This window comes from Pelodiscus sinensis, chromosome 31 (genome assembly GCF_052426305.1).
Source record: "Pelodiscus sinensis isolate ZL-2025 chromosome 31, ASM5242630v1, whole genome shotgun sequence".
Lineage (NCBI taxonomy): Eukaryota > Metazoa > Chordata > Testudines > Trionychidae > Pelodiscus > Pelodiscus sinensis.
The window spans coordinates 5,862,537-5,885,194 of record NC_143082.1 but is presented as its reverse complement, the minus strand read 5'-3'; the positions used below and the strand labels follow the sequence as shown (position 1 = coordinate 5,885,194).

At 54.2% G+C, this 22,658-nt stretch overlaps 1 protein-coding gene across 2 annotated transcripts in view; it reads left to right on the top strand.

The window, feature by feature from the left end:
- TECR (trans-2,3-enoyl-CoA reductase) overlaps nt 1–22,658 on the top strand; it is a 55,912-nt gene that overhangs the window by 25,568 nt on the left and 7,686 nt on the right. Inside the window, exons 2-8 of one of the 2 annotated variants that reach the window (XM_075902248.2) lie at nt 9,983–10,033; nt 19,172–19,223; nt 20,249–20,293; nt 20,718–20,821; nt 20,907–21,022; nt 21,754–21,859; nt 22,035–22,107. In XM_075902248.2, the coding sequence (XP_075758363.1) occupies nt 9,983–10,033; nt 19,172–19,223; nt 20,249–20,293; nt 20,718–20,821; nt 20,907–21,022; nt 21,754–21,859; nt 22,035–22,107 (547 nt within the window). Of the gene's footprint in view, nt 1–9,862; nt 10,034–19,171; nt 19,224–20,248; nt 20,294–20,717; nt 20,822–20,906; nt 21,023–21,753; nt 21,860–22,034; nt 22,108–22,658 lie in introns of those variants that run through there. The other variant, XM_075902246.2, reaches the window with a different exon arrangement.

Sequence of the window (22,658 nt, the reverse complement as noted above, 5' to 3'; positions counted from 1 at the left end):
CAGGGTTCCAGTGATGCTCAGCACGCCCTGTTGGAGCCAGATCTTCCAAAGAACTCTGCTCCCCCTCTCCCTCCATTTGGGAACCTAGATTAAGTGGCTAAAGGGAAAGGCAGAGTGATAAGTGCTTTGAAAGCATGATTGCAGGACCAGATTTTCAAGAGCTCTTTGTAACAGTTAGTGAATTAAACTTCAACCCTTTGAGCTAGGTCAGTGTCACCAGCTCCATTTTACGGAGGGAAAAATTGAGGCACAGAGAGGGAAAGGGACTTGATCAAGTCAAAACCAGAAGCCCTGACCTCCAGTCCTGCACTTTAGCCCTATGCTCATCCTTTCCTTGCACCACAGGAACTGTCTGCCTAGGGTCAGAGGGCAGGATTCTGGGCTAGATGCAGCATTAGTTCAACCCAGCATGGCTGTTCTTACATAAAGATCCCAGCACAAGTCTTCTCTGTATTGTCTCTTCTCAAACACCCTCCTCACCTGCACTGGCTGATGATTCTACTGCTCTTGGTTGCTTTTGCTAACTAACAGTAACTTTCTTTTCTCCTGTTTTAATGGATGGACTTTCAGAACTAACCTGGGTGTCTAAAGCTCTTCCTCCTTCTACCCTGCTGCTATTTCAAATGCGCACACAGGGGATGGGAAAATAACTCTCCCTGCCAGTATATGTCTGGGACAAGTGCCATCCACCTGCCAAGATATAGATCACTGCAAGTTCCCAAACACCTCCAGCATGCTGTAAATCTAGCCCCTTCGTCCGATCTCACATACCATGTTTGTAGAGACTGTGCGTGTATGACATGGGCCAGATTCTGCTGTCACTTTTACTGGTGTAAATCTAGCGCAGTCCCAGTGGCTCCAGTGGATTTGCAGTGGAGTATCCGAGATCATAATGTGGTCTTTGCTTTTCCATGTGTGGGCTGAGCCCAGAGGTAGGAGAAACAAATCTGAGTCAGAGTGAGGCATGCTATTGTGAACCCCGAGTGAATGGGGTCCAAAATTGTGCTGTATAAGGTGGAGCAGATTAGAGAGCTGTCTGCTTTGGACACAATACCTGGGCTTTTGCTGTGAGCTCCCCCTTATGCAGCAGAGGGGCCGTTTCAGGTGGACATACTCAAGGAGTACCTGATGGCCATGCACATACTTGGACCAGATCTATACTACACCTGGAAGGTCTGCTTAAGGTATGCAATTTCAGCTATGTAAGTAACTTAGCTGGAGTCAAAGTACCTTAAGTCAACCAGTGGGAGGTTGATGGGAGAAATACTCCCGTTGACTTTCTTTACTTCTCGTGACAGCGAGGAGTACTGTCGCTGACGGGGGTGCCCTCAGCACTTGATTTAGTGGGTCTTTACTAGACTCAATAAATTGAACCCTGGAAGATCAATTGCCAGAGCATCTGGTAAGTGGAGACGCAACCTTAAGCCTTGTCTTGACAATTTGTGTTGACACTCATGGATTCTGGGTTCTGCTTCCAGCAGCATACACTGAGCTACAGCTGCCTGAATCTTCACCACATGCTATGCCCTCCTCTGCTGGCCAGCTGTTCCCCAAATAAACACAAGATTCAGGGGGTAGCTGAGTTAGTCTATAAAGTGCTACCAGACCATTTGTTGTTTAAATTTATCCAAATAAACACAGTTGGGGCAGCCCATGGCTTCCTGGGGGTGTTGGCTCTCTGCCCCCTGGTGCGCACTGCTCCAGACACTGTGTGATCCAGTCTCCAAGTTAAAGCCATAGCTCCATGTTAAAGCCCTAGAATCCCAGCCATCCCTGGATTCTGTCCTTGTCTAGGATTCATATTCTGCTTACTGAGCATGCTGGCTGGGCCCAGCAGCCAATTTCTGTTGGAAGCCCATGTACCCTTCTAAAGCATGTGTTCTGCTTTCTCCATCTTGGGGAGCAGCCATGTGTCCTAGTGGTTAGAGTGGGGGAGCCATGGAAGTTGGGAGGTCCAGGTTCTGTTTTTGACCCAACTACTAACAGTCTGTGAGACCATGGGGAGGGATGTTTTGTGCCTCCATTTTCCCCTCTGAGAAATGAGAGTAATGAGACTGACTCACCATTTGTGAAATGCTTTGAGATTTTCTAAGGAAAAATGCTCCCTAGGTGAAATTCCATTTTGGGGGCAGCTGGCTCCTTCCCAGCCACCTGTTTGTCCTTCGTAGTCACCAGCCCGAACTTTGGAGTCTGAGTCATAGTGACAGCTATGGCTGGAAAACCACAGTCCATCTGTGCGGGAATGGGATGTGCCATTTGCACCAGAACAGCTTCTACCCTACCTCGCTGGCAGTCTCTTGAATAATTACTGTAGTAGTTCAGGGCAGCGATACAGTAAATTCAGGGTTTAGTGGTGTGGCTCCTGTTCCATCAGTGATGATAAACGTTTGGCTGCATGTGTTTTCGTGTGCTCCCTCAGTATATCGTGCCCGCTCTGCGCAGGTAGCTAGCATAAAAGATTTCATGAGAGCCCCCAAAGACCATAGACTCAGATCAGATACAAAGGCACCCGAGTCAGGTTTATTGTTGAATGAAGTATGTTACTAGTTGTCAGTAGCTAAATGGCCTTTGAGCCCCTATGTATTTGTACCCGGGACAATGGAGGCAGCTCAGTTGATAGTATGGATTTCACTATCGCCCCCCAGGCCAGCAAAAGAATTAAGTAGAGGTACCCCAATGTTTATAGACAGAAATGAACGATCTATGATGCACACTGTGGCTACACAGGTAGGAATAAGAGATCCTCCGGAATAGGGCTTTATTCCGGAGGATCGCGCCAGTCTGGATGCTCTTTTCGGGCTTTTCCCCAAGCCGGAAAAAAAGCAGCGGCCATGTTTATTTAAGTCCCGCGTGGGATATTTAAATCCCCCGCGCATTTCCCTATTCCAAAGTTAGAAATTAGCATGCCTCTTCCGAAGAAGGGGCCAGTGTAGACGTAGCCAGCCTGTATGTATTAACTTACACGTTAATGGCATGTTTGGTACCATCCCTTGTACTTTCCTCCAAAGCATTCACTACCCACTGTTAATGCTTTTACTTTTGTTGTTTCAAACTAGTTTGTCCTGTACTCAGCTGGGTGTCCCTGTACCGTCCGGGTGGAACATATTTACATACTTCATGTGCTTTTAGCAGTGCTAGCAGTTCTAGTGCCGAGAAACACTGACTTGCAGACAAACGTTTGCTTTTGACAGGGCCTGTCTCTTTCTCATAGTATAACTCTTGCTTACTTTGGTTTAAGCACCTTTGGTTTTGGGCTCTTTCTCCTACAATTACAGCAAGCAAAGTTTTAGGCCCTGGGCTTATGATAGGTTTGATTATTGGCAAGTTAATAATTGCTCATGTCCCTCCTGTGCTGAGGCCAAAGCAGGTGGTTTGATTTCAGATGGTGCAGGCTGCTTGCTAGTTAGCTCCAAGAGGGCTCTGTGATTGGGGATCTCTAGGGAAAAGTTGTGCAAGAGGAGAAGTAACTACATGTGCCTGATTGATCCTGCTAACAACCTTTTATCCCCTCTCAAGGCTGGGGTTCTGGAACCTGCACACACCTGAGGCTTTCCACCACATGCTGTTGTCTCTGTCTTCCAGGGGGAACATATTAGTCCTGTTTTGAGGTTCTTGCAAGAATGCTGAGGCAGTTAGTCTAGCCCCGGGATGAACTTGCTCTGTATCCAGACTGGTGAGCCCTCTGCGTGCAGCGTAACCCAGCCCGGCTGGTTACAGCTTGCCGCCATTCCTCTGAAGCACACAGTTATTTAGCAGGGGTGTCCCTTACCTTTCTGTGACCAGCAGGCTGCTCCGCTGTCCCTCTGCTTTGCTCCTGAGCATGCTGTCTGTCCTTACTCTGCCCCATCCGGGCCTGCAGGGTCCTGGTGGTTTGAGAGCGATTTCTTCCGATCACTGGCTGATATCCAAGCTCTCCCGGCCCCCTTCTGATGTGTACTAAGCCCTCCCACTCTGTCTCTTGCCCCGTTTGTATTTTCAGATGTTGACTGGCTCAGCAGTATCCTGTTTGGAGGGCATTGGAGTCTTTGTGCCCTCTCGTTTCCAGAGTTTAGAGCTATATGATAAACCGTCCTAGCCTCTAGAGTGCAGCTTCTATTAATACACCTGCTTGGACCCAGGCCTTGCGATCAGCTGAGAGAGCAGAACACAGGCTGCCTGCTCCCTGCAAGTAGGCGTGGAGCGATGGTTTCACTGAGAGGCTTTCTCCCCTTCTGTTGGTGGATGTTCCTGGGTGGGGGGTTCACAGGGTGAGTGGGGAGGTTAGGGTAGAAAGGATGAGTTACAAACAAACTTGGATCGTGTGCACCTCAGTGCCATTGTGAGACAATATGTTTGTATTGTTCTTCTTGAGGTTAAACCCCTTCAGTCCGTGCCTCCGACCCCTGAAGCACAGATTTCTGTGTGTTGAGACAAGTTGTTCACATGTTGCATCTGACACAGGCCCTGGCCCATTTCTTTCCCAGCTTCTCCTGGAGGCAGTTTTCAGGAATCAACAAGTTCAGGAATTTGTCACCTTCTCCATCTCTTAAATGCAAAGTGAAAATAATCCCAAGAGTCTCTCACCAGGGAGAGCAGCAGGCAATATCACACTCTGAATTCTGCAGATACCCAGAACTCTGCGGACAGCTGGGGGAGCCTTAACTGGACCCCTCCCCATGCAGCTGTGAACTTTGAACTATTTAATAATAATTAATGATACAATGGGCAATGAGCAGAAGCAGCAGCAGGAGGAGAGAGACTGTGGCTAGTTTTTTATCCTGTAATGTTTGCAAGTGCATTTAAGGCCTGATTTTTTTTTTTTTTTTGGAGGCACGGAGCACCTGAAAGTCTGGTTGGAGTCAGTGGGAGCTGAGGGCAGATTCAAAGCCAGGTTCTAAAACCTTTCCGCCTAATAAATTGGCTGCTTCTTAGTTGTGTGCAACCAGAGCAGTGATAGGCAAGCAAGACGAGTGAGTGGGCTGCATGGGTGGCCCTTTTCATCTCAGTGGGTCACATGACTATTGGTGGGCAACCTGCAGCCCTCAGCCCACGGGGGTTCCACTCCCCCCCCATTCCCCTTCCGCATGCCATGCCCCTTTTGTGCACTGGGGCACCGGAGCCCTGCTCTTCCTGAGTGCCATGAATCTACTGGTTAGTGCTACATCCTTGATTTTTTCCCCTCTTCCCTCCAGCTGATTCACAGGGCTCCGAAAGTGCTGGGAGGAGGGGATGAGTAGGACGCGTGGAGCTCCAATGCCCCATTGCGTGAGAGGCATGTGGGGAAGGGGCAGATGGGGTGCGTGGGCTGCAGATGGAATCCCAGTGGGTTGCATGAGGTGCATGGGCCATAGGTTGCCCACCACTGAACTAGAGGCTCCAACTGAGATCAGGGCCTCATTGTGCTAAACCATGTACAGCCCGAGGCCAGGTTTGCACTTCTGTCAGCGTAACTGTGTCACTCAAGAGGATGAGTCCACACCCTGAGCAGTGCAGTTACACTGGCCTCTAGCCCCTGGTGTCGACAGCATTGTGTCAACAGGAGGGTTTCTCCCGTTGCCATAGCTACCGCCTCACGGTTAAGGGTGGCAGGAGAAGCACTCTCATTGGCGCAGCAGTGTCTCCACTGGAGTTAGGCTTGCCAACTTTCTAATTGCACAAAACTGAGCACCCTTGCCCCAATCTATGCCCTGTGCTTTCCCAAGGTGTACCTCCCATTCACTTCATTTCCCCTGCCCTGCATTGCTTGCCCTCCTCCACCCTCCTTGCTTTCCCTGGGCTGGTGCAGGCGGTTGGGTGTGGGAGGGTGTGCGGCTCTGGGGTGGAGCAAGGGATGAGAGGCTCCAGGAGAGAGTGAGTATGGAAGAGGGCTCAGGTTTGAGTGTGGGAGGGGTTTTAGGGTGTGGGCTTGGCTGGGCAACACTCACTTCAGGCAGCTCCTAGAAGCACCTGGCATGTACAGCTCCTAAGCTTAGAGGACCGAGGACTCTATGCTCTGCCCACCCCTGCAGCTCCAGTTGGCTACTATTCCTGCCAATGGGAGCTGCAGAGCCAGCGTTGGGGATGGGCGTAGCACACAGAGTTTGAGAGGGGGCAGCGCCTATGAGCCAGATGTGCCAGTTGTTTCCTGGAGCCAGGGAACCTGCCTTTGATCCGTGGTGTCGCTGACCAGACTTTTAGTGGCCCAATCAGCACTGCTGAGCAGAGCTGCCAGTGTCCCTTTTCAAAAACTAGATACCTGGCAATCCTAACCAAAGTGCTACAACAGCACAGCTGTGCCAGTGTAGATCAGCCTGGAATAAAGACCCCTCCTCTTCCCAGGTAGTCTATAGACCAGGCACATGGAGGGAGGGAAGACAGAGGTTTGCAGATCGGAAGTGACTTGCCCAGGATTATGGAGTAGGCTGGTGTCAGAGCAAGGAATAGATCCCAAGTCTCCTGAGGCCAGTTCTTGATTGCTGATGTCAAAGCATCCAGGGGAGAGTGAACAGGCCTGACCTCTGGACTTCCTGCTCTGCTCGCTGCTGGCGAGGCCTTTTTTGGTTCAAGGCTATTGGGAATCCTTTCTTCAGCTACCAAATACGGAAGCTCCTGCAGTAACCCCTTGCTGTGTTCCAAGCAGACCTGCCGAGATTTTCCCTGTGCTCTCTCCACCATGCGCACTGCCTTTGTCATGGGTAGGAACACACCTAGTTCCAAGGGTCAGGCTTCTTTTCGTTGACTTTACTTGGAGTTGCACCTCTGAAATCTCAGGAATAAACTTCATTCTGCTGTAATTTTGTATCCTCTCCCCTCCACCTTGGGGACCCCCAAGCACACCCGGAGGAAGAGATAGATCTTTGTTATCTAAAACAGGGCCAGGGAATCTTTTTTGGGTGGGGGGGGGGGGGGCACTGGCCCATGGAGAAATCAGTCAGGGGCCGCACACAAAACCCTCCTATTGATATGGCACCTGACTGAGGAGAAAGACACTCCCCACATTTCCCTCACACAACAAAACCTATGGGGGCCCATCCAGGTGGGCTGGAGTGCCAGCGCAGGCTCCCCAATACAGGGGAGACCCTGAGCCTTTTGGGGACCGGATCCAGACAGGTTGGGGGCCGCATCTGGCCCCTGGGCCTGAGGTTCCCTACCGTTGATCTAAAACATGTAACTACAGGTTAAACCTCTCTAGCCCGCCACTCTGGTCCAGCATGTTAGTGAGCCGGATACCCACTTCTCATGGGTGTGGCCAAATTTCCCACAGTCCCATAAAGTTTGTTTTCAGCCACCAGTCCTTGCTCTCAGTGCCCAATTACAAGGGGCAGGCAGGGTGCCTGGGCCTGGGGCAGGCAGGGAGCCGCTCCAGCTCCCATTAGTTAACCCTAACTGGCAAGCCTGATTCACGAAGGGTGAGGCTCACTGGTTAACCAGCTAGACCTCCCATCCCTAATCACTGCCCAAGTGTCATGTCCCACACCCTTAAGAGTAAGAGGCAAATACTTCCTCTTTGGGGAGAAATCCCTGCTCAGGCTTAGCTTTATGAAAATGCTTTTCTGCTTAATCCAGGAGTCAACATCGTGTGTGTTAGCAGCACCAGAACCCTAGTGGAAATGTTTTGTCTGCTGGCTTGGGCGTTTTTAAGCGCCATCTCGTCTAACCCTGCTCAGAGGAGGTCTAAGCAGCCCAGTGATAAAATGCCAGGGACAGCCCACCTCTGCCCCAGTGTTCCCACTGTTGGCACTGGTGGAGTTGTCAAGGTGTTAGCAGTGGTATTTCTGTATGATTTCCTTGCCAAAAGCGAGGCTCTAATCCGGAATGGGGTGGGGGGAGGTAAGAGGTGGCTAGTGGGCCGGATCCAGCCTGCCAAGCCACCAGATCTGACCCACGGCCGTTTCCCTGCACCCTTAGGCAGAGAGCAGTTCATGCTTTAAACAGCTGGCTGTTCTGGAGGCTAAATCTCTCTGCAAAATCTCTCTCCTCTCATATTGGCTAGTTTCCTGCCAATAGGAGCCAAGAAATTTTGCTGGGGGCAGGGGAGCGTGTGAAGCCACCCTCTCTCCCCCTTCCGCAATGCCCGAGGCAGAGCCACGGGGTGCAGTCAGCCCACGAGCCTGGGACCGCAGCAGACAGCCTGCCTCAGGCTCCTGCAGGGCTGCTGGCTGGGAGCCAGCTAGGTAAGTGCCTCCCAGCCAGAGCCCATCTCTAGCACCCCATCCCCTCTCTCCCCTCCAGCTACCTACCCCAGGCCACCACCCAAGCTCTCTGTACCCCATTCCCTCCTCCCAGACCCTGTACCCCCTCCTAACCCCCCTCCTACAGTCCAGAATCCTCTCCTGCATCCATACCCCCTCCTGGACCCTGAACCCCAAGCCGCTGCCCCAGATCACAACCCCTGCCTTCATCCAAACGCCCTCGCAGACCCCACACCACCTCCTGCACCCCGGTCCCCTACCTCAAGCTCTTGCTGCACCCAACCTCCATCCCAGACCCCACACCCCCTCCGCAGAGAAGTGTGGCCCTTGACCACTTGCCAAAATCTTTAAGTGGCCCTCCATTAAAAATTATTGCCCACCCCTGCCCTAACTTGTCAGTACAAAGCTTCTTAGGCTTTGATTTGCTGGGGATGGGGGGTGTTAAGGACAGGTGAGGTGAGAATAGGGATCCATCCAGTACTGGGTTATGTCTCTGATGGTGGCCAGTGCTAGCTGCTTCACATGGTATAATGTGTCTATCCCAGGGTCTCTCTCCTTTCATTGCACTGCAGCCTCCGTCTGACAATAGAGATTATTACATCACCCCTGGAAAGGGGACCAAAGTCTGAGCCCGGAAGCCAGGGGTGGGAGGTGTCTTCAGCCCTGAGCAGTGAGGCTTGGACTACCCCAGGCTCCAGCAAGCTAATGCCAGCCCTGGCAACCCCATTAAAACAGGGTTGTAACCCACTTTGGGGATTCTGAACCACAGGTTGAGGACTGCTGGCCTATGCCACATCCACCATTTCCTGTAATGCCATTTCCTTTTAGCGAGGCTGGAGATATTTGTGAACACAATGAGCAGCTTTTGCCTTTGAGTGGGAGGATTTATAGTAGCCAGTGTAATTTCAGAGGCAACTTTTATAAATGCCTAGTTATGTATTTTAAAACTCTTGGCCCTCTTGTCTCAATTATATCCTGCAGCAGAGAGTTTCACAGGTGAATTATGCATGCCATTCTTTTAAGTAGCAGAAGAAGTCCATCAGTCTCTTGGGTTGATTCAAACAAAACCATTACAGAGTACTGCAGGGGAGAGATGGCTGTTTAGTTCATATCATGCTCGTTGTTATACAGATAGAGCCTCTTTCCTGACTGTGCCCTCTGCACGTGGTGATAATACTGACAAATAGATGTCACAGGAACACAAACTCTTGCTGATGTGAGATTAGCACCTGATCCGCTCCTGGATGCTTCCGGACACAGAGGCTTGTGCCAGGCGGGGTACATTGTAGCCTGCAGTAGCTCATTTATCAGGGGTGGTGTGAAGTCTTGATGTGACTGACAAATCCCAGCATTCTGTGTTTATCTCCCAGAGCAATGGCAGTGCCTTAAAAAGCCCCTGGTAGGAGCTGCTTGTGAGGAGCTGGGTGCAGTTTTATATTTAGCTGGGTAGGGTAGCAGTTCACCTCCCTGTGCTATCGGATTACGCCTCGGAATCAGCCTGCAGAGCAGACCTCAGCCGGCCGAGCTGGGTCCCGTTGGAGGGGCGGCCTCTGGAATCCTCCCAGAGCAAGGGGAGATCTTGCTGAGCCTTGGAGAAGTATCTCCCTTAGGAATCCACTGACTGGGACAGCCAGGGCAGAGCTGCAGGGTTGAGTCCCTGGCCCCTGGCTCCACACGCTCCCAGCGTTTGCTTGGAAGACTTGTGGAAAGGCATGGACATGAATGCGGTGCCCCTGGAGGGGGGCCAACCCCACCAGATGGGTCTCAACGGCATCGGGCTGAAGCGTCACCCCAAGGCCAAGAAATCTAAAAAGGCTGTTCTTTTCTTTGAGGTGGAGATCCTGGACGCCAAGACCAGGGACAAGCTGTGCTTCCTGGATAAGGTAGGCTTGTGCCCGGGGGGCTGGGAGTGGGGGTGGCTGCTGCAGTTGCTGTAAAGATGCCTCTTGAATCATTTGTCCATGGGGACTGGGGGGCGAGGGCCCTTCCAGAGTGAAGCATGCTCTCCTCTCCCTTAAAGCTCCCAGGTTCAGGGACCTCCTCCATCCCCCAGCGGCAGCCCCAAGGTGTGGTCGGAAGTGAGGAGTGCCCAGGCCTGGCACCGTACAGCCAGGGGATTTGGCCACCTTGTCCCAGCAGCTGGAAGATCCTCTGGTGCACAAAAGCCTTTGTCTTTGTCCCCATTCTGTGCCTTCAGAGGTGCGTGTGGCCTCTATTTGGGGCCTGGGTTGGGCCCGCCGCCTTGCTGCCCAGGGACTGGGGTCTTGGTGTGTTCAGAGCGAGTCAGCAGGAATAGGGACAGACTTTCCAACAGCCATTGCTGTGCTGGAGCTGAGGCCTCAGGGGATTCCGCCTGAGAGCCCTTTGCAGGCTGGCAGTCGTTAGTGCGCTGTGACTGACTTGGCTGGGTCTGGGCCCAGTGCCTAGCAGACAGCCAAAGGGCTGCCAGTGGGAGTGGCCCTTAGTGGCAGAGAGGGGTCGGGGCTGTTGGCGTGGGAACAAGCTCCACCCCACATGCTACCCTGGCACTGCCCAGGATGTGGGTACGCCCAGGTCTTCAGGGCTGTAAATCCAGCATCTTTCCCAGCCTTAATGTAGCACCAGATATTCCCATCGGTGCAGGCTCAGAGGGAGGGGCCCCAGTTGTGTGTGTCTGGCACCTTGCTCACTGCTGTGGCTGAACACTCATTCTGTAAGAGTGAATATGTTCCTGGCCTGCCTGACGTTGCACGCATTTCAGGCCCTGTGAAACCCTGGAGTTCATGGGTCTTGTTCTCTCAGCACCCCCCTCCCACACAGCCAGCTCAGTGCAAATTAACCCGCGGGTATGTAAACAGGCCAGGCCTTTGGTTGGGACATCTGTCAGGAGGGCAAATGGAGCCTCTTCCTCCAGTTCAGCTATCAGAAAGAGGTGACTGGCCACGCACTCCGTACAGAGGGCTGGGTCCGCGAGAAACTCTTCTATCCAAGAACGGCCATGTCCCGTGGCATCCCTAGGAAGGAGACCTGAAGGTGGAATCTGTGGCACTGGTGCTGCTGTTGCCTTCCCAGCCTATCTCCTACCTCATCACCAGATGCAGGTGTCACAAACCAAACACACCAGTTCTGTCCAAACAACCTTGCTGCTCTTTCTGGATATCCTTCCCAGCAGCTGGTGCCCAGCATCAGGAAACGGCTCAGCCCACTCCTGTTCCTCCCATACTCCTCTGCCTCTTCTGAGCTGTCCCTCTTCCCTCTGGAGACCAGTCTCTGTCTTGTCAGATCCTCTCTTTCCCCGCCAACCTAGCTGTCTCCCAGTTCAAGCCCCACTTCTCAGCCAGCACCCATCAGTCGCTGGCAATTGCCTGTACCAACGTGAATCCCAAAGCAGGGAGCAGCCTTGTTCGTGTCCCCAAGTCTTAGCTGAATTGACTGACTGCCAGAGCATCAGCTAAGACATGGAGTTCCCTATGGGACTGCCCTGTGACACCTGGCCAGTCGCGCTGACAGCTACTGCTGAGAGACAGATTTTCCCCTGCCTGTGGGTGGGAAGGGCCTCGTTCAGAGCCAGAGCCTCTCTCCTGGGCATGCTGACTGAATCTGTCACCTTGATGGAGTGTCTCTGGGTTGCTGGCTGCCATGTGGGGATCACCAAACACAGCGAGCGCCTTGAGCCTGGGACTGGGTTAGCATTGCTGCTTCGAAACAAGCTTCTGCTCGTGGTTTGCAGCATCCTCAGTGAGCACCCAAAGGAGAGACGTTCACGAACTCGAGCGCTCTCGTGCCAAAGGGGGGAGGGCCTATTACAGTAACCCCTTGCTCTTATCTAGCTCTTGTTTCCATCTGTAAGTCTCCAAGTGCTTTTCAAAGGAAGGTCAGGAGCATTGTCCCCATTTTACACCTAGGGAAACTGAGGCATAGAGCAGGGACGTGACTCACTCAAGTTCACGCAGTATCAGGGCTCTCTAAGCTGAGCGCTTGGACAGCCACCCAGGAGAGATTCAGATGCCGCCCAGCTGACTGGCCACCAGCAGCATGTGTTTCTACTGGTGGTGTACATCTGCACATGCCACAGTGTGCATAACAAAATTCATTCCATACATGGCTGGAAGAAATTAGAGGGAACGTTGCCCCATGTGTTAATGGCAGAGCCAGGAGTAGAATTCAGAGCTGAGCGCTAGCCTTGTGCTCTATCCACTAGGCATCACTGCCACCCCTGATGTCAGGCACCTTGGCTAACTATTTGGGGAGGGCTACTGAGGGAATATTCCCCATAAAGTCAGCAGGCTTCGAAATGCAGCAGGACCCCCATGCAACTCTGTCCAGGCCCGGTCCTGGGGGCAAACTCCCATGGGCACTAGCAGTTGAACTTTGTGCCTCAGCGAGTATCTGCCCCTCTCTGAATAAACCTGGTGGCAGTTGTAAATCCATTGACTGGCAAGAAGGAAATGGGACAACTAAATATAGAAATGTGATGAAAATATTCCTTGCAGGTGCCCTGCGGCAGCAGAACTCCCTCGCATGCTGTGTGTCCAGGGGGCAGAGAGGCCTCCCTCTCCTCCCCCTGCTGAGCGCTGGGCTGTGGCGGGTGGCCGCTGGGATTTCTCACCACTGAAGCCAGGAAACACTGAGTTTCAGGCCTCACTCTGTCATGCCCGGGCAACACAGCTGGGATCAGCTGTCCCTGATCTCCCGTATCACTAAGGCCACCAGAGGCACTGGGCCTGGGATTTCAAGGGCCCCCTGCGGTGCAGCCTTACAAGGCCGAAGGAGACGGGCAGGGCCTCACTGTGCTGCCGTGTAATGAAAGGGTCTGTCTGTATCGTGGGTTACAAGATTCTGATCTCATCCACCCTGGAGACTCTGGCCTACTGGGCAGGTCTGTGGGAGTGTGGCGACCCAAGTACCAAGGAAGTGAAATCTGCCTTAACTTGATTCCTAGACTATTTAAAGCTCCTGGGCTTTGTGGACACCTCTTCGACTGAGTCCTAGGGGAGAAAAGAAACCTCTTCATCAAAGCTCAGCAGCCGTGGCTCTTGAGATGCCTGGATAGTAAGGCCAACAGGGACGTTAGATCATCTCGTGTGGCCCCCTGTGTAACACAGGCCAGGGGGTGTCATCCAGTTCCCTTCAGACTGAGCTCAGTACATTTCTGGAAGATGCTTTAGTCAGACACAAAGTCCTTCAGTTCTGACCTGAAGCCATCAAGAGGTGGGACATCCGCCATGGCCCTTGGGAGTTTGTCCAGTGGCTCACCCCGCTCAGATCCCCAAATGGAGATGATGAACCCACAGCTCATGGGCCAGATCTGGCCCCCAGCTTGCCTTGATCCAGCCTGCGAGGTTCAGGGCCGGGGCCATTCCGAGGGAGGCATGGGGCCTGGGGCAATCCTCCCTTCCCTCCCCCACCGTGCCTTAGGCCCAGGGCAAACCCTCCCTGAGCAATGTGGTCTGGGGGTAGGGTTACCAGGTGTCCGGTTTTGAACTGGACAGTCCAGTATTTAGCTTTCTGTTTGGGAAACCAGTTGAGAAAATAGAACTGTCCGGTATGTTCTAACTAAGATGGCATGTCGATTGTGATGTCATGGCAAGTGTGTTCGGTATTTTTGTTGAAACTATCTGGCAACCCTACCTGGGGGATTACTGGGGCCTGGCGTAAGGCAGCAGCAGGGGTGGCCCCATCTCCCCTTGCACTCACTGCGCAAGTGCCAGGAGCCTGTTCCACTGCGCCCTGCTTCTCCACGGTTGTTTTGCTTCTCATTTGTGTGTGGCCCCACACTGAGTCTTCGGTGGGTCTGTGGCCCCCAACCCCAACAAGCTTCTCCACCCCCATTTTAAAATAAAATGGCACCTCCTTTCTCACTTAAGTGTGTCTGGCTTCAGCTTCCAGCTGCAGGCTCATGTCCTGTCTTACTCCACTTGCTGGTCAGTTAGCTGGGGCCTCCCGCAGAAGCAGCCTCGCCTCACATTGAAATACACGTCCTGCCCTTTTAAAAACAGTACTTAAGACAAACAAATAAAACTGCCCCTTTCAGACCATTTCTGTCCATCTCAGAGAAGCCAAAAGGGGCACAACCCGAGTGCTTTCCCTTTCGCCCGTAGGATACTGTTACCTTCCGAACTACCAGGCGGTGGCGTAAGGTGCGGGAGGGTCTCACATGGATTATTGTTTCCACCTGGCATGTCAGTGCCCTGGACATGACCAGGACTGTACAGCTCTGGGGGGGGGACTGACAGCCGCTCTTGCCCTCTTTTGCAAAGTGGTTTCTCTGCCTCCCAGCATCTCTGCAAGCAGCACAGACTTGAAGCAGCCAGGCACTGGAAACTTAAGAAAGGGGAGGGTGCCTGACAGTTTCTCCACCCCGCCCTGGACTTTCCACAGGGCATCCAGCAATAAATAGTGAACATTCTGATCCTGTGGAGGGACCAGACATTAGCAGCCTCCAGAGAGACAACTCCATGCAGGTCCCTGCCAGCAATAATCTGCCTTCCTGTGAGGAGCCGATCTCGGTTGGAGTGGAAGAACCACGGCTCAAGGGGAAGTTGCACAATGAGTCTGTGGTAGAGCTAGAGAAAGAACCCAGGAGTCCTGAGGTCCGTCCACCCACCCTCCCCCCCAGTCCACTGCTCTCTCGCCACTGGATAACCTTGCCCTCAAAGGAAATGAGAAGTAAATCTTAGTGTAATTTAAAAGGGAGGTTTTGCTCTGAAATTGGCTGTAAAAATGGCCTTTCTCCAATGGAGTCAGCACTCCTGCCAAGAGTTACTTCTAGTTTCTCTTCCTATCCTTGAAGAGTCAACAGAGCTGCGGGAGAGGCAGTCAAAGTCCATTCCTTGAGCGTTGTCACCAGAACGGGGACACCCGGACAAACCGCTGATGCACCGGCATAGGCGTTGCTGCGGGCAGTCGTAATGACCACTAGGGATGCATGAGAAGGAAAGAGCCTAGGAGCCATTGTATGCCGCGAGCCTGTTTGATCTGGAGCTGCTGAGAGATGGAGCCACCTTAGAGTCCCTTTTCAAAGAACTGCCCTTTCCCGGCCTTCAGCTGTGGGCGTCAGTCTCTGCGGACCTCCGCGGTCGTCTTGCCTGCAGCCATGGGGCTGGGGGAGCTTTGTAGGAGAGCAGCCTGCACAGGGTTGGTATATTGGTTGGCTCAGCCCTTAGCCAGTGCCCTGTTTCCTTTGTGCGCTGTGCCATGTGTTTGAAAAGGCTTTACACACCCCTGAGCTCCTGTCGCACACGCTACCTTGCACTGACTGTGGGTTCAATTGACTTGTCCTGACTGCTGCGTGTGCCCCTTGTGTGGATGCACCCAAATCCGTCTCAGGTAGGCATGTGGCCTAGGTACAATTTGGGTCCTCACCTTTCTGCCAACATTTCACTCTATAGCTACTGCCCTCAGTGTCCCACTCAGTGAAATGGGCGAGCCAGTGTCGGCAGCGACATCTCCCAGGGTGTGGCGAGGACTGAATGATTAATCCCTGGTCCCAGACATGGCTCGCGGTAGAAGTGCCCAGCATCCTTGTTATTTGAGGAGGCGTCTCTGACACTTAGTCATTTTGCTGACTTGTAAATTTCATTAACTCAGCTGTGTCTAATCCCACAGAAACCTTCAGCCAGGCAGGGCTCTCCTCACTGTCTCAGGCCCTGGAGTGCTCACGGCAGGCAGTCTCGCAAAGGCAGAAATAACTCTGCCTGGCCCTGCTCTGAGTAGCTTCTGTTTGTTTGGGTTCTGCACCCCAGTTGGCTGGAGAGCTCTCTCAGATGGGTGCCAGGTCTCCCCACTGTGGGAGTAGCCGTCAGCTGTTGTAGACACCCTACACCAGCATCTGCTTGGATTAGCTGGGCACGCCCTCCCTAAATGTTAGTGTTTGCGCCTGTGGTGAGTCACAGAATGCCTGGGTCTGTCAGCATTTTGGGATTTGCACAGGGAGGATGCTGGGGCTGACGATGGGAAGGAGGATCCCCAGGTTCCTAGGAGCTGTGTGTAGGCTAGCTCTTGCTCTCAGGGAGAGAAACTGGGCGAAGAAGGCGCAAAGCATGAGGAGAAGCAGAGTGCTGATCTGTGACCAGTTTCACCCCGCTGCATACGCCTATTGGGGCATGTGGTGCGGACTCCATGCCTGCCAGCCCTGGGCCCAGACCCCTCCCCTTGAACTCATTTTCCTAATGCGGAGTCTAGGAAACCTAGAGCCCTGATAGCTGCTGAACTTCAACCTGTATCTGCGGCCAATGAGAGCGATGTGAGCCAGTATCCTGGCTGCTTCAGGAAATGGGGCAAGAAACACCCCAGTGAACAGCTATGGAACTACCTGCCCGTTCAGAAGGGGAGCCCTGTTAGTCTGTAACAGGAAAAACTGAAAAAACAATGAATAGTCTTGCAGCACTTAAAAGACTTAACAAGACATGTAGATGGTAGGGTTGCCAGGTGTCCGGTATTGAACTGGGCAGTCTGGTATTTTTGCCTCCTGTCTGGTAAAAAAAAAAAAATTCTGAAAATACCAAACACTTAAAATGTCTGTTATTTTCTGATCCTCCCCCCCCCCCCCCCCCGCTCCCCCCGGTCAGGAGGTGAAAATCCCGGGTGCTTACCGGGCTTGCTTACCGGGCTCCGCAGGGGAACTGTCCAGCCCGGAGCAGGGAGGCAAGATGGTGGGCGGCCCCCTGCATCCTATTGGGCCCAAAGCCTCAAAAGCGTTCCTAAAAGGGGCCATGCTGGTTTGGTTTATTTTATTTTATTTTATTAGCTTAACTCTCGGGGTCCACTTTTTTTTTTTTTTTCCCCTCGATAACTTTGGTCTCCCCCCTTTTATTCCCCCTTAACAGAATTTTTTACGTGGTGGGTTTTGTTTGGGGGGGGGGTAAAGGGGGCGTGTTTAGTATTTTTGGTTAAACCATTTGGCAACCCTAGTAGATGGTGGTATGAGCTTTTGTGGGTACAACCCACTTCTTCAGATGACTGGAGTATTAAAAGTCCAGTCCCAAAATAAATAGGGAATGGGGGGAGGGGAAAGAAGGGGAAATAGTGAATTAGTGTGTCCATGTTACAAGAAGCTGTAAATGAAGTTAAGTTCCAAGGCTTCCCGGTGTATTCTTCCTGGACTCTGTGCGCTGGTGCTGCGAGCCATTAGATGTGCTGTGGTACCAGCCAGAGGCCTGTTGTATTAATTTAGATGGAATAAAGGGGCCCAAAGAGGTAAAGATGTTAACATGACCCCTCCACCTGTCACTGTCCAGTGTTAAAGGAGAGGTGGGTTTGGGCAAACAGAGACCCCCAGCCTGCATAGTACCAAGGCAAATCCCTTGTTCCCTTTGTTTGCCGGACAGTTATTGAGAGGAAAAGGCCTCGTGTGTGACCGTCTCGTAGATATCGGGGGCGGGGGGGGCGGGGGGAGAACCACTGGGAGGTGGGGGTGGGGAGAAGATGTGAGTTAAGAATGGGCCAGGGCTGTAGGTAAAGCCCAATCTCACTTCCTTGGTGCCAGAACAAGACAAACGCACAAGTGGGGGGAGGAGAGAACAGCAAGGGTAGAAAAGCTTCTGTTTAGGGGGTTGACTATCACTTGCAGGGTCCCGGTTGGAGAAATCCAGGCCCAACGCACGATCTGATCAGCCATGCCAGCCCTGGCAAGCTTGTGCTGACAGCGGGCCGATCAGGGCACTGCTCTGGTCAGACTCCGTGGGGTTGTGGCTGGTTGAGCCCCTCTCTGATTGACAGAGGGAGAGAGAAGGGGAGGAGGGAAGAATAAAGTGGGGAAGGAAAAGGACACCCGAGTGTGTGGGAGGGAAGACAGAGAGTCACCTCCAAGCTGGGATTTGGGATTCAGCCGGAGCTGACCGTTCCCTCTCTCTGTGGTGGTCTCGTCGGGACATCTCCCGGGATCCGGCAGCCCAGAAGTTGTGGGGTTGGCAGCCAGAACAGTGATGCTCACTCGGTATCCAGTTTTCCCCCCAAAAATCTTTCTTTGAGGACCCCAAAAGGAGCGGTGGGTGGAATAGCACAGACCCTTCTTATTTGGTCCACCAGTTAGACCTGATTGGGTCACTGAATTCTGGGCCCACACTCTGTGTTTCCCAGGCATGAATTACATTGGGAGGCCGTTTTGTTCGGACCAACAATGTCTCTCTTCTGCACCTTTTCCCATCCGCCTGTGTGGTTCTAGGTTGTTGACACCTTATGAACTTCCACCCCTTTTAGTGATGAGCTCCCGGTTAGGGTTCACTTGGAAGCCCAATTATCACAGCAGGCCCTAGCATTGTGTGGTGCATGAACACAGAGAGACGGTCTCTGCCCCCAAAAGCTTCCAGTCTGTCAACAGGATGGAGGCCGTGTGAGGAGGAAATAAACTCCGAGAGGGAAGCATCTGTCCAAGGTCATGTGGCAGATCAGCAGCAGAGATAGAAGCCAGGTGGCCTGTGTCTCCCCCTGGTCACCAGCCCGTGCTGCCTGTACCACGCTGCAGCTGGAGGAGAGTTTGTGTCTCTGTTTTCTGTTTGCTGCAGCTCAAGGCATCAGGGCACCTCCCCACCATTACAGAGTGTCCCCTCGGGAGCAACTTGCTGCTAAGCTGCGGCTGGCTGCTGCCGCTGGAATCCCTCTGGGGTTTTACTGCTTGCGTTGGTCCGGCGGCCAAGCCGCACTCTTTCCGGCTTGTGCACCATGGGCCAAGCTGTTAATCCCAGGCCGGCCATGGAATCGCTAATCCTGGGACAGAGAAGGCCCAGGGAGAGCCCGGTTTGACCGTTAAAGCTCTCCGGGCATTTGTAGCACTGGCAGCAAGGGGAGAAAGCTATGAAACTGGAGCTTTCCAAGACAATTAGCTCAGAGACAAATGCAGGGTCCCACTCCGGAGCTGTGCTGTCCCTTTGGCCAGAGCCCCGAGGGTTGAGCAGCGCCTTGGCAGAGCGCACAGGGTCTCTGCCCGCACCCTGGTGTAAGGTTATGGGGCTGGGCAGTCTGTAGCCAAGCTCCTGCTGACGTCCATGATAGAGGACACTCTGTGGCCTGGGCCGTGGTAACTTGTGTCTGCTGCTCTGCAGGTGGAGCCCAATGCCACCATCGCCGAGATCAAGAACCTCTTCACCAAGTCCCGTATGTATGCAGTGAGCTTGCTCCCGTTAGCCCTGCAACCCCCTACTTGTTACGCTTCCCCCGCCCACTGGAGTCAGCCCTGCACCCCCGCGTCACCTTCCCACCTTCTGCTCACTGCCCCACGGAGCCCACCCCATCGGGCACCAAGCGCTGACCTCCTGGCAGTGCCCCATGCACGAGAGCAGAGCCAGGGCTGGGCACAGACCCAGCCAGTGTGGTCTAGTGTCACCCTGTCAAGCCCCAGGCCTGGCCTGTGCGGCGTGGATCAGGCTGAACTGCCCACCCCAGCGCTCAGGAAGGTCTAGAGCCGTGGTGTCCAACCAGGTCTGAAGTGGTAGCAGCTAGAGCGGCTACTGCTTTAGCAAACTAGCCACACTCAACCAGCCAGTAGCCACATGTAGGACACCATGGGCATAGAGTATTCGGAGGGGAAGGGAGAGATAAGAAAACACTTTCCCACAGGAAGCAACTACGGTTCATGAAAAGTATTCCCTCAAAAATCTAATTTTCCATGTATAGCCAGTTTATGACGGCAGATGCCTAGTGCATGGCAAACAACCTCTGCAGCCTGTGGCGTCCGTAGCGTGCCCAGCCCCAGAGCAGCTAGGCCGTGAGATCTCTGTGGTGTTCATAGTGCACTCATCACTGCAGCGGCTAGGCCCTGAGATCCCCATGGCGATCGTAGCGCACCCGTCCCCAGAGCAACTAGGCCCTAAGATCCCCGTGAGTGAAATTCCTCCTGTGCAAAGCGCAGGCATTGTTTATGTTCCCCCAGGAGCCCTCAGCATAGGGCTTGCCAGGTGCCTGGTGTCCCTCTGGCATTTCCGTGCTTGGTCCAGGGACTTTGCGACCCATCAAGGCAGGAACCAGCCTGCTGCCTTCAGCGAGGTACCTGAAGGCCACCCAGCCTCGTCAGCCTCTGCTGCGCAGAAGCGGGTGGGCTTGTCTTCGTAAGAGCAGTGCGGCTGGTGCTGATCAGGGACTTGGGAGCCAAGGGGTGACGCCATTGTCTGCTCTTCCCACAGATCCTCAGTGGTACCCAGCCCGACAGTCGCTGCGCCTGGACCCCAGTAAGTTGGCCTTCGGGGGGGGGGGGGGGGGGTTGGACTGTTCCCAGGCACGCCTCTCTGCTGCTTGAAGGCCCCGCGGGTGGGGAAAGTGGCCAGGGGGAACATGAGGGGGCTGCTTGGTAGCTGAGTCTGAGGGCACAGCTGAAGCTGGGCCTGCAGGACAGGTGCTGACTCTGCTCCGAAGGGTGAGAGATCTAATGTGCCGCCAATGGACTAGGGCCCCAGAGGGGAAGGGATCTCGTACGCAGGGGAGAGCCCCCCTGCAGGAGCCCAGAGCTGTGCCTCGCCCTGCAGCGGGGGCAGGGGGGGGGGGTTGCTGTGCTGCAGGAGAGCGGGGCTGGGGTCACTTGGGCACCTTGCCAGGGTCGCCTATTGCATCAGCCTCCCCCCAGCCTGCCCCTGTGGGTTTCTGCTCTCCTTCCAGAGGGGAAGTCCCTGAAGGATGAGGACGTACTACAGAACCTGCCGGTGGGCACCACGGCCACGCTCTACTTCCGGGACCTGGGGGCGCAGATCAGCTGGGTGACGGTGAGCAGTGCCGAGGGTCTGCCAGAGAGGGCCCCCCCCCTCCCCCGGGCACCCCTCTGTGCTCACAGCACACTCTGCCTTCCAGGTCTTCCTTACCGAGTATGCTGGGCCACTGCTTATCTACTTACTCTTCTACTTCCGAGTGCCCTTCATCTACGGCCCCAAGCACGACTTCACCTCCAGCAAGCACTCGGTCGTGCAGTGAGTACCAGCCGGGGGCAGATCCCTGCGCCTGCTTAGCGTGCGTTGGGGCTCTTCCCGGGGATATGGGCCCTCTCTGAGCTGTTGGGGGCAGAGACCCCGTAGGAAGCCTGAGCCCTAGGAAAGTAAACAGATGGGATGTGGATCCCACTCCTGGCGGGTCCCTGCCTCCCAGGTCAGGCCTGTAGCTTCCGAGGTGGGCTCCTCTCCAGAGTGGGCTGTGTGGGGATGCAGGGGCGATCGGATTCCCTGCCAGCTTCTTCAGGCCATCGGGGGCCTGGCCGTCTGTGCGGTCACTGGATATTCAGCACCTGGATGGTCCACGGAGCAGAGGTGCTGGAACTAGAGGGGGCGGGGAGGGGACTGCAGCACCCCCGGACTTGAAGTGGTTTCCATTCTATCCAGGATTTACAGTTTGGTTCAATGGCAAAATGGCTCCCAGCCCTGCCACAGAGAGGGACTAGGGACGGGCGAGCGCTCTGAGCTGCGACTCCAGAAACCCCGTTGATTCCTGGCAGGAGGAAGCAGTTTGCCAGCCCCAGAGCACTTGGGGCTCATCAAGGAAGCTCTGCTGTAGGCTCCAGCATAGCCCCATCCAGACTTGCTGGGGAGGAGCCTGGGGGCAAGTGTTGTCTGGGACACAGGGCCTTTGCTGCTCAGGACAGTTCCCTAGCGGGGGACGTACCCCAGTGGCCTTGGTACCCACTAGCCCCCTGCGCCTTCCCTTCCAGCCTGGCCTGCATCTGCCACTCGTTCCACTACATCAAGCGCCTGCTGGAGACCCTTTTCGTCCATCGGTTCTCCCACGGGACGATGCCCTTGCGCAACATTTTCAAGGTGAGTGGGGCAGGCGGGCAGCGCCGGGCAGCCCTGCGGGGTAGGTGAAGTGAGGGCTCCTGGGACGGGCAGGGCCTGCCAGGCAGGGAGCCAGGGCAGTGGCTGCCAGGGGTTCCTTTGACTTGTCTCCTTAGCAGAGCCTGTATTAAAAGAGCGTTTCCTGATTTGTCTCTAGAATTGCACCTACTACTGGGGCTTTGCGGCCTGGATGGCGTATTACATCAACCACCCGCTGTACACCCCGCCGAGTAAGTCACCCTGGCCACGGCCTTGCTGCCTGCTGGGCCGGAGGGCGCCGTGCGTTTCCAGCCCTGCTGTTTGCCGGACAGATCACCTGAGGGGCTGGCCTACCTTTTCCAGGGCCTGGCTTCAGCCCCCCCCTTTCCTGTGCTCTGCTGGTATCCCACAATGCACAGCACCTGCTGCCCATCACTGTTCCCACAGGGCAGTGTTTCTGCGTGCCATGTGGAAAATACAGGGATCTTACCTGCGAGGCACCATGCTCTTGCTGACGTAAGTGCCTGGTCGCAAGGCGCTGGCGCAAGCAGCTGTGTGTGGCCACAAGCTGCAGAACGTTGTGTTGGCAGCACTGTGCTGACAGACCCATCCCTGGTACAGCTTCCTAGCACAGCCAAGGTCTTAGACATCAGGCGAGTCCAGGCTTCAGGACTCTGCAGGGCTTAGTGCTGACTCGGATCTGAGGGGTGGGAGCCGTGTCAGCCCTGAATGAAGGGGGCTGCATTGTCATCACCGGGGTTTTCTCCCAGAGGTGTTAATTACGCAGTTGGGAGTTACAGCA